At 35.8% G+C, this 10,805-nt stretch overlaps 2 protein-coding genes across 5 annotated transcripts in view; one reads left to right on the forward strand and one right to left on the reverse strand.

Moving 5' to 3' along the window:
* LOC106752761 (protein PLASTID TRANSCRIPTIONALLY ACTIVE 10) overlaps positions 1-3,998 on the forward strand; it is a 13,259-nt gene extending 9,261 nt beyond the window's left edge. Inside the window, exons 9-12 of the mRNA XM_014634518.2 lie at positions 2,669-2,845; positions 2,922-2,972; positions 3,144-3,295; positions 3,377-3,998. Of these exons, the coding sequence (XP_014490004.1) occupies positions 2,669-2,845; positions 2,922-2,972; positions 3,144-3,295; positions 3,377-3,809 (813 nt within the window). The 3' untranslated portion in view covers positions 3,810-3,998. The remainder of the gene's footprint in view (positions 1-2,668; positions 2,846-2,921; positions 2,973-3,143; positions 3,296-3,376) is intronic.
* A 597-nt stretch (positions 3,999-4,595) lies between these two features.
* Positions 4,596-9,495, reverse strand: LOC106752756 (transcription factor GTE10). 4 transcript variants are annotated; one of them, XM_014634507.2, is made up of 11 exons: positions 9,231-9,495; positions 7,423-9,037; positions 7,036-7,084; positions 6,781-6,939; positions 6,513-6,586; positions 6,339-6,408; positions 6,144-6,224; positions 5,953-6,068; positions 5,630-5,696; positions 5,407-5,537; positions 4,596-5,328 (listed from the first exon to the last, which is right to left on the reverse strand). In XM_014634507.2, exons 2-11 carry the CDS (start codon positions 8,731-8,733, stop codon positions 5,056-5,058), a joined length of 2,331 nt encoding a protein of 776 aa, XP_014489993.1. In that variant the 5' UTR covers positions 8,734-9,037; positions 9,231-9,495; the 3' UTR covers positions 4,596-5,055. The 4 variants fall into 4 exon arrangements, with proteins under 4 accessions (XP_014489993.1, XP_014489994.1, XP_022632936.1 ...); XM_014634508.2 differs by having other exon boundaries at positions 7,423-8,751; positions 8,902-9,495; XM_022777215.1 differs by having other exon boundaries at positions 7,423-8,799; positions 8,902-9,495.
* Positions 9,496-10,805: the final 1,310 nt, after the last annotated feature.

Consider the following 10,805-nt stretch of genomic DNA (forward strand, 5'->3'; position numbering starts at 1 on the left):
TTGGTCATCAAACTTTAAAAAATACAACCCACTATGCTCCTTAGCAGTTAAAATTGTCTTTCCCGTGGCAAGGTCCTGAAAAACACAATAAGTTGGAAAAATTGTTACTGAGCAATTTAAATCCTTTGTGAGTTTTTGCACATAGATAAGATTGTTTGCTAATTGAGGAACATGTAAAACATCCTTCAATACAATAGATGAGTCCAAAATTATATTCCCAGAGCCGCATATAGGTATACCCTGACCATTCGCAACTGTAATAAGTTGTTCTTTATTTCTTTTACCATATGAGTCGAAGGACACACTAAAAGGTGTCATATGATCAGTTGCACCCGAATCAAGAATCCAAATGCCTTGAGACACATGATCAATAGTATTGAGGCAAATCTTACCTTTTATGGACAAAGTGCATGATCCAGAGGACTTACTCATTGATTCATCCATTGCTTTGAAAGGAATAATTTTTACTTCAGATATCCCGTAGAACGCAACGAGGGAGTCTCCAAAACGATGACGGTGAATGGGTCGCACTGAGAAAAAGGAGCAGAACTTAAACAACCAAATCTACTCAAGAAAGGGTCAAATGGGTTGTCAAAAACCCTAGGAACAGAGTCAAGAGTCTCCAGCGACTCTTCTGTGGCGGTGACGGCGAGTGGGTCTCGCCGGAAAAAAAGGAGCAAAACTTAAAACTCAGATCTGCTCAAATACAGCCCAAACGAGTCGTCACCGACCCTAGGAATGGACTCAAGACACTCCAGCGACCCTGTCTGTGGTGGCGCCGGCGAGTGGGTCTCACCGGAGGTAGGCGCGTGGGATACACGCGCCGGTGACAGTGGCGGCGCGTGGTGGCTCCTCTGACGGAGCGACTTCCAGCGTTGTGGTCGTCGGAGTTGGGCGCACCTTTCTGCCCTATCAACGACCCTAATCGGCGATGGCGGCGGTGGTTGGACAGTGGCGGCAACGATTGTGCAGCGGGATGGAGTTCCAAGATCGGAAGCTCTTGATACCAAGTAGAAAATAATATTGAAATTTATTATTTAGAATTGATTGAAAATACATTCTCATATCCTCTATTTGTAACAATCTAATTCTTCTAAAAAGGAAATAGAAAACCTAGGAAACAAAATAAAATAAAAGATTGTATATCTACTTTCTCTAATTAGGAAGATTCTAAATAAATCTTCTCTAATTACAACAGTAATGTATTGCAAGTGAAGGAAAAGATTCAAGTACTATTTTCCAGCTTTTTTAACTATTCAGACTTGATGTTTTAAAATGTTGAGAAGAGAGAACGAAAAGACATGATAAATTTTGAGTTTAAACCACAACGGACCTATTGTAGAGGAGAAAACATAATTACAAAATACTCAGTTACTCTATTTTAGGCAGATATGATAAATATAGAATCAATCTGATTGATCCTAATATAGTCATTTGTGATATCTATAGATTTCTAATATATCTACTAGATACTGACAGAAATAAATGCACAAGAAACTAAAGGTAATGGTTTTTTTCAGTTTTGTAGAAGGTGAAATAACGAAGAAAAAAGGTGGATGGGAGATTTGATTTCATACATAGACAACACTTAATTTAAACTCCTTGCCTCAGTTCATGATCAAATTCACACAATTTGCTAACGTTCAATTCCTTGATATACCTTTATCCTACTCAAGAATTCAATATCTCAAATTTTATTACGTATTAACCAAGATAACATGCTGATATGTAATGTATATGTTAGGAGGAAACATATTAAAAAGTAGTTGTTAGTTAGGTTGTTAGGGTGACTGAGGCTTCCTATATATAGTTGGGGTGTCTTTGTGTGCAGGGGACCTTTTTTGATAGTTTGGAGAAGGGTTGACAGAATCTGTGGCATCCTGTGTGAAGGGAACATTGACCCTTGGCTGCTCTGTACTCGTGCCCAGAATCAATTATAATACGCCGTGAGTATAGGTGGTTGCAGTGGGTTTTTCCAGGTTTCCTCTATCTAGGAACCTATTACATGCACATCGTTATATTTTTAGATTACGGACATGTATGGTGAGGGACTCCAAATGCAACAGAACCACCAATTGTATAATTAAATCTAAAATCAATTCATGGTTTATCTAATCATTATTAAACAAGAAGGAAAGGGACAACCACGTAATTGAAGAAGAATTAAATTAAGAACAACTCAAATTTCTAAGGGGTTTAATTGAAATCATCATGATAAATAATTAACTACACATGGAGAGAAAGAAAATGAAAAGAAGAAAAAGAAAGAGATAAAGAAAAACTACAAATTCTTGGTTGAATTAAGGCCATGATGCATTTTAAGAATACTTGTCCTTGTTCCAAATACCGCAAGTTGTACCTGACCGCTAACCCCAGAAAAGAGTGAAAAATATTTCATATTATCTGTGCTAACCTTACTAAAGTCAAATTTGCACATTGCAATACTCTATAACCTAAAAAAAACTAAAAATTCATCAACATAATATATTTCCTTTGCTATGTTTGAGTTGAACAACATTCAGACCACTAAATTATGTGCTGATATACAACTTAACTAGAAATTTTGAGACTTGTGGCATGAGCCTTCTTCAATTAGTGCTTTGAATTTTACATTGATCATAACCGTGTCTTATCCCTGTTTATCTTCACTTCTGTCTTTATTTTGCAGTTGTGGCAAATTAATGCTGCTGAACAAACGATTTTGGATGATATGGCAATTAATCCTGATAAATATAAAGGTAAAAAGGTGTCAGATTTGAGTGATGATGAAGATTTTGATGAACAAAATGCTGTTCAGCATTCCGAAGTTAAATATAAAAATACAGTAATACAAAAAATTACTCTGGTGAGTATTATTCTTGTGAATTTGCATCTATAGTTGCGGATATGTTTACCTGTTTTGACTTTTAACACTTTGGCAGAAAACAAGTGTAAAAGAGCTTGATTTGGAGGCTGCACTTGCCGAGCGTGAGGTCACCTATCCTTTTTGGCTAAAAGCTTTTTCTGTTGTTGTAATGCATATATTAGAGCTTGTTAGAAGGGCCACCTTTTGCAGGGGGGACGCCTTTAATTTTTATTATTGATATTTTTCAAATTGTAGAGTTCCTATTTTCAAAATCTGATGTTACCCTTTTGGTACGCAGCACCATGTTAAACTAAGGAAAGAAGCAACGGACAGAGGTGAAAAATACAAAATTACCAAACTGAGGCGCAATATTGAGATGGATGAGTATGACTACATGCATTGGCGAAGATCATTTGAGGAAAGAGAAGCATTGATTAGAGACATAAGCTGGTACTGTTCTGTTGATATTGATAAGCATACTTCCTTGTAATGATGCGTTGATTTTTTAACTACTATTTCTCCCTTTTGCAGTCGCAAAGCTCTTGGTCTTCCATTGGAAGAGCCTGGAAGGTATGTGGATGCTAGTCATTTTGATAAAGACAAATATGATCCGACGAGTCCTCTGTATCGTTATGACTACTGGGGGGAACCTAAGAATTCAGAGAAGAGCATTCAAGAGCGGATGACTGATATTCATAACAAAAAAATTGTGGGCAAGGCAGATGTCTGGTATTCAATGTCTTACGATGATTGCATCAAGGAACAGATGGAAAGGGAAGCCCAGCCAAAGGAACAGGAAGGCAAAGGTGAGGATAATCAAAATGAAGATGAGGATGATGAGGATGACGAGGACTATTTTGACTTCAGTATTCTCAACAGTGTAGATACTAATTTCTCAGATCAGCCTCATGTTAATGGGACCGAGTCTTCTACAGTCTCAGGTGAGGGCATGTTTGAGGACTGATGTATGCAGAGCATTATGTAGCAAAATTAGAATGTACAGTTAGGCGGAGAAATGTGCAAAAATTTTGGCATCGTATCATGTATTCACAATGGCAATCTAATTTATTTGTACGATTGCGAAAATTTTCCTATGCATGCACTTTTATCAACTTGCAAAAATATATCACTGTATCAAGACATTCTACCAATATATTAAGCAAAATATTAAAATAAGTTATTGTAAAATTGTTTGGAACTTTTTGCTATTTAAGAAATGTAACTAACTGCGATTTCTGGAAACCTTTATTTTCTTCTTAATAATGCGAGTTATTTTTTTTAAACGTGTTTCTGGTAACTCCTGATCTATTCCCCTTCCTTGATCGTAGCTTTTTAATTCGAGAATTGGACAAAAGTTGTTCAACGACGCATCAAAATGCATTAGGTTATCATTTTTGTTCTCCTAATTTCCGTCATTTTAGTCTCTAACTCATTCACGAGTTAGCGCTAATTGAAATACGTATAGAATGGTCAATATTAAGTTAAATGCACATGTACCGTGAAAATGATGTCATTGCGGTCGTTTTCCTTTTCCCGAAACCACAACCTTTTCTTTACCACAAATTTCATCTTTGAAATTAAACCCACCAGTACTTACCTCTATCTAATAGTTTCACCGACCAAGAGGTTCCAGACACGAGCCACAACACGTCATGAAGACTAAAATAATCAAATAATATATGCTACTTTAATCTTGCAGCTCAAGAAAACCAATGATCAGGAAAAAAAAAACATAAACTAACAATCGGAATCAAAGCAAAGAATAAATAGAAAGAATTGATTTTTACCCTGCCTCTAAAATATTTTACATTGTCAGAGAAGCTAAACTACTTAGAAGTCAGACACAGAACTCGTTACAAATGAGTTCATTTTTACAAGCAAAATTGGACATCCTGATTGATACAAACTTCCCATCCGAAGCCCTTCGATAAATGGGGGCCGCGAGCTAGCTATCCACATTTTCAGAAATCATTTCTCAAGTTAAAACAAAAATAATCAGAAAGAAGCAAAACCAAAACCAATATTCACTCCTTTTCTATAAGTTTTCGCCATCCATCTTCAAATTTAGGTGTGAACTAGCATCAGACCATACAAATAATGATATATTCCGCACCCCATAGCCACACAAAAAAGCAGCATCCCTCCTTAGTCAAGCAACTGGGCGCAAAAAACCACCGTTTATGTATTTTTTGCCCAAAATAATGTCACAATCAGTCAATTTCTCCTTCTTCCACATCATTTGATGGTCCTGCAGCACCACTCAGAGGCAGTTCCTCCTCTTCTTCCTCCTCCTCATCCTTCATATACAAACCTAGTTGTTCTAAGGGATTCCCCTGTAGTTTGATCCTACCTAATCCATTTTGAGGTAGATCCGTGATTGTCTCCTCTTTGAAACTTGGCATAGGTTCGTCATGTACAGCACTCAGCATCTCAAGATCTTCCAAAAATTGACTGCTCTCGTTTATATCGACAGTTTTCTCCATCTGCAAACAGAATCATTCAGTGCAACATACAGGAATGCTGCATTTGCATCCTAACATACTTTCGTTTTTTATAGTTACCTTTTGCAAAGCTTGACGGGCTGCTTCTCTTTCCAGTTCCCTTTTCCTTTTGGCTTCAGCTGCAGCTTCTGCTTCAGCCTTCCTCCGAGCTTCTTCTGCAGCCTTTGCCTCTGCCTGTAACCGTGCTTTCTCTAATGCACACCAAAAACAAAATTACAACTCAGTTGAATCTTGAATACGAGGCAATACTTCGACAGAACTCTATTTAGAACAACAAACATACCTTCTTTCTGCCGCCTTTCAAGTTCTTCTCGCTCCAACCGAAGTTTTTCAGGATCCCGCTTTTCATCCTGAGATAAAGACAGATGGAATAACAAATATAAAAAACTTTAAGAAATGCTAGCTATCATGAAAGACAATAATGTTGGTAAATTGGTAATTACTAGATTTAATGATACCTTAGCAGCCACATATATGCTCTATTGGTAGGACGAAAGAACAAAAAAGTCTTTTATGTTTATCAAATGTCTGTTTTTCACGCAATAGACCCGTTCTATTGATGCAAAGAATTAAAATTGCAATCAGTGCATTATCCCCTTAACAAACCTTTTCAAGGGCTTTCTCTTGAGCTTTAAGAATGGTGTCAGCAAAGCGGCTCCTTAATAAAGCTGCACGGTAGAGCTTTTCGGGAGAAACTTGCCTCTTAGATGCAGCACTCTCCCCTAAAATGTCCCAGCATGAACGGTGAGATCATACCCTCAAAACAAACAAATGGTTTCTTCAATTTTCAAGCTTACCCTCTTGATGGCTTTCTGGTTCAGAAGCAACAAGCTTACTCTGGGAAGTCTGCTCAACTTGGCCTCCCACATTTGTTGAATCTAAAGAAAGAAATCATGAGCAAGAAGGCAACAGTAGCTGAGGGATCCTCATGAAAAATAATGCCAACAAACCATAATATGGACATCATTACAGACATCAACATTGGTACCCACCCTTTCCAGTGTCCGAATTACCAGGATCCCCTTTGTTTTGATCTAAAGTCAAGCCAGAACCTACATTTTCCTGCAATACATAGCCTTGTGTAAGCAAAGATATTGGTCAAATCACTACCCTTTCCTATTTTATCTGAATACCATGACATCTGAAACCATTAGTATCCCATTTACCTTGGTACCACTAAGAGGTTCTGATGTTTTAGCCATATCCAATTCACTTCCAGATGAACTACCCGAGTCTGAATCTGTTGCACCAAAATAGCACTCAATCATTTGCATGCGACAGACAAGAATAAATTATTCCAACATAGAACTCGTATTATAAGTGATTAATTTTGCCAACCAAACAAGCAGAGTTGCCAGTATCTAACGAATTTAAAAGAAACTATTGAAAGAAAAACATATCCTGAAAAGTGAAACATGTATGCACTACACGAACCACTGGATGAAGTGCCAGATTCACTACTAGAACTGCTTGAACTACTGCATTTACTGTTTCTATTAGTACCATCTTTGTCAATCTCTAATGGAGGATAAGTTGAAATAGGAGGATCATTTCCACCAACAATGTCCACATCCTCCTCCACCTGTTCATTGCCTGCATTTGTGGGAAGAAATAAAAGACCACACTCTGTCAATTATTTATATAAAGTAAGGGTACAAAAAGCATAACAACATAAGAAAAAGAATATACCTTTGCAAGGCTGCACCGGTGAATTACTGAACCCTGATTCATTCAGAAGCTGTATAAAATTCAAGCAAGCAAAAAGTTGTCAGTCCATATGATACACATAATCAGGGAACCACCTATCTTGTCTAAGACTCTCAAAACACTACATTGATTTTTTTTGGCGTCAAATTTCATGAATTAATTTAGCGTCATCATAAGACAACTCTTCCTATAACTTGATAGAAAATAAAATTAGTCGATCTACCTTTTCTTGTGGTATCATACACTTTTAATATAAATTTCCAGAACAACTATTCAATAAAAGACTTAGTTAAGGGTATAAAATTTGTCACAAAAATATCACATGTGCTGGACAAATGTATTAGTTATACAGAGATAGGGGTGACAGACCTCCATTTCACATTGTCCAGCTTTTGCCTGAGATCTCTGCTTCTCGAGCAAATAATCATCCAGAAGCTTCCGCAGTTTGAACAGGGTGTCATCACTAAGAGCATCAATATCGATTTCAATCTCATCATCATTGGTTTGCCCTGCATTATAACTTTGCTCTCTCAAGAAATCAACAATAGCATCAGGCAGCTCTCCAAGCATGGCCTCCAACTCTACACTCAATTTATGCTTCTCCTCTACAGTCATGATTATTTTAAGAGGCTCAGGCTTGACATTATTTGATGTTATTTTCTTCTTTTTTGAGGGAGGAACTCGATCAGAGATTTCTGTTTCCACATGCGTAGGTCTAGAAGGCTCAGATGGGACACAGTCAATAACAGGAATTTTTTTTTCTATCGCCTTCCATCTCGATTCAAAAATTTTATTAAGGGTATCAGCCATGAGGTGTACATCATTGCCAGGTGGATTATAAGTCATTGCATTTGAGAAAGTCAGTCGCACATCAGCAGCAAAATCCATGAGATTCGTGTATTCACCAGAGGTTATTCTCCTCTTCACAGTACCCAAATCCATTGGATGTTTGATGACAGTGAAATAATCCGGAATGTTCAATTTAACGACATCAACAGGTGTGTTGAAAACCCAACCAAATTGATGAGTCATCAATCGGTTAAGTAATGACTCACACGGTTTCATCATTGCAGCATGTGAGGCCACTGGCGCAGAAGGTTTTGGAAGTTCAGGACGCCCAGATATACTTTTCTTTGTCCTGGGACCACTATTTCCTGGTAAGGGCCTTTTCTTACCATGTGGCACTGATACTTCCATTGCCAAATGCTGGCTCTCCAGCTTAGGCCTCTTCTGCCCTGCACTGCAGCTCCTAATGTCACTGGAGGGTGATAACACTAGAGCATTTGAGTTCATAGCTTCAACTTTCTTCTGAAATTCCTTTACTTGTTCAAGTTCCCATGTCAACCTTGTTTTCAAATCCTTTCTCTCAAAACCCGACATCCTTGACAAAGAGAAAAGTTGAAAAGGTACATCAAAAATACCATAACCACCGGTGCTCAAACCAGGGTATTTCCTCTTTGGTGCACAAGAATCTGCGGATGCCGTAAGCTCGGTATCAACCCTTCCCAAGCTGCCCAACCCTTCCGATTCACCCATAGTCTCAACAGCATGCCGAAAATCAGGAACAAAACCAGTAGCATAAGCTTTGGAATATTTCCTAGACTTCCCCATATTCTGTGAATGAGAGTACTTTCTGGATTCCTTTTGTCCAGCAAACTCTATAGGTACAGTAGGTGCCATAAGATAAAACTCCAACAACTGCACATATCAACGCCGACAACAAATTTTACTCCCACACAACAATCTCTGAAAAAAAACCCAATACCCCGAAGCACAAATCAAGTCTTATCCTCCAAATTTTAAAGCAAAATATCATAAAACCCAGTGACGGGTGTACTTCTCTCATACCCTATCGGCTTATGTCAGTTTGTCCGTTTCCCAATTCGCTTCCAATAGAAAAAAAATGTCGAAAGAAAGACGAGGCTTTCCGCTTAGGGCGCAATAGCAATCGCGACTTATTAGATGCGAGATTCCTCAAAAATCCCTATTTGGCACAGCGAAGTGAGCAATGACACGCTCATTATTTAAAATCGAGGAGAGAAACAATAAACCAAAGAATTGCGAAAACGGAAAGGAAAGTAAAAAGAATAACCGAAGCATAAACCCTAGATCTCGAGAATGCGCGATGGAAGGGAAAGAAAAATGTTGAAAACCCTAAGTAGAATCCAATCGAGAACCTGGGTGTGTGTAGCGTGACGTCCGAAATGCAATGTGAGCGAAACCCTAACAGCGACGGCTTTCCATTGCAGACGCTCACCACCTTCTTCTTAACTCAGCGCAACACAGAATGAAAGAGCAAATCGCGAAGAAACGCAAACGCTGAGATGCCAAAAGGGTTAGATCGCTCTCTCCTCTTTCCACTTAAAGACTCCTTTCATTTCCTCAATCTCAAGATCCCACGGCCCACACTCCATCACGCCTCCATCTTAATCGCACGCTCACTGATGCATTTTCTCCTTCGCTCTCTCTATATATATATACCAAAACTTTTCCTTTTAGGTAATAATAATAATAATATATTTAATCAGCATTTTTATGTATATAATATACGCAACTTATACTTTTTTCTTTATATACCTATATGCATATTAATCCTTTTTTCTTTTCTTTATATTCAGAATTTAAATTATTATATTTATTAATGAAGCAGGATTCACGTGTTGATTCTTTTTATTTTCAAATTTTAATTCATAAAATGTGTAGTTATAATAATTGAGAAATTACGATAAATATATTTAAAGATTTCATGATTCAATTTAGTAATATATTATATATTCTGACTCAATTTTGTTTGATTATTGTTGTTATTAATATATATACATATACATATATATATATATATATATATATATATATATATATATATATATATATATATATATATATTCTCATTCAATCAAGTATTATAACATATATGAATATTGAATATTGTTGGTTATTCATAATTACATAAATTATTATCGATTTTTATGATTTGAACAATAAAACTAATAAAATTATAATATTTATTAATTTAAATTAACCAATAATATTAATATATGTTGTAATACATATAATCACGGAAATTATTACCAGAATGATTTTTATTATTTGAAGTATAAAATTAATAAACTTTTGATTCAGATTAACCATTATAATATTAATATATATGTAATACTTGGATGAAAAATGTAATTTAGAATACAAATATAATTACTTTATTTGTATTGAATAATAAATATATTATTTGATTTAGATGTTTAAAAAAATAATTTGAAAATATCAGTTTTATAAACTAAAATTAAATAAAATAATAATTACGTGTACTAAAATGTGATTAATTTTAAGTAATTATCAATATATTAAATTGCAAAGAATTCAAAGATAAGTATAGTCACTTAATAAAAATTCTAAAGTAAAATATAAAATACAAATATATAATTTGACAAATATATAAGTGCATGATTATAAGGGATGAGTGTAAAACCCGTATTTTAAAAGTGATTATAGTTTAAAAATAGTGAGAATAGGTTATTTTAATATTAAATGGTTTAATTATAAATAGTTTTGTTATAAATGAGTTTTATTATTTTAAAACGTATCATCTTTATAAAAATCACTTTTTTGGAGTTTTATATCTCCTTTTTAAATGTTCTTGTTCCTAAGTTATTTGTTTGACGATCGGAAGGTATCTAGACGATCACGGTGTCAAGGCCTACAAATCCAACTGATCAATTTTTGTTTTAAAGAAAGTAAGTTTCTATTCATTTTTA

Source organism: Vigna radiata, unplaced genomic scaffold, assembly GCF_000741045.1.
Source record: "Vigna radiata var. radiata cultivar VC1973A unplaced genomic scaffold, Vradiata_ver6 scaffold_43, whole genome shotgun sequence".
NCBI classification, from domain to species: Eukaryota; Viridiplantae; Streptophyta; class Magnoliopsida; order Fabales; family Fabaceae; genus Vigna; species Vigna radiata.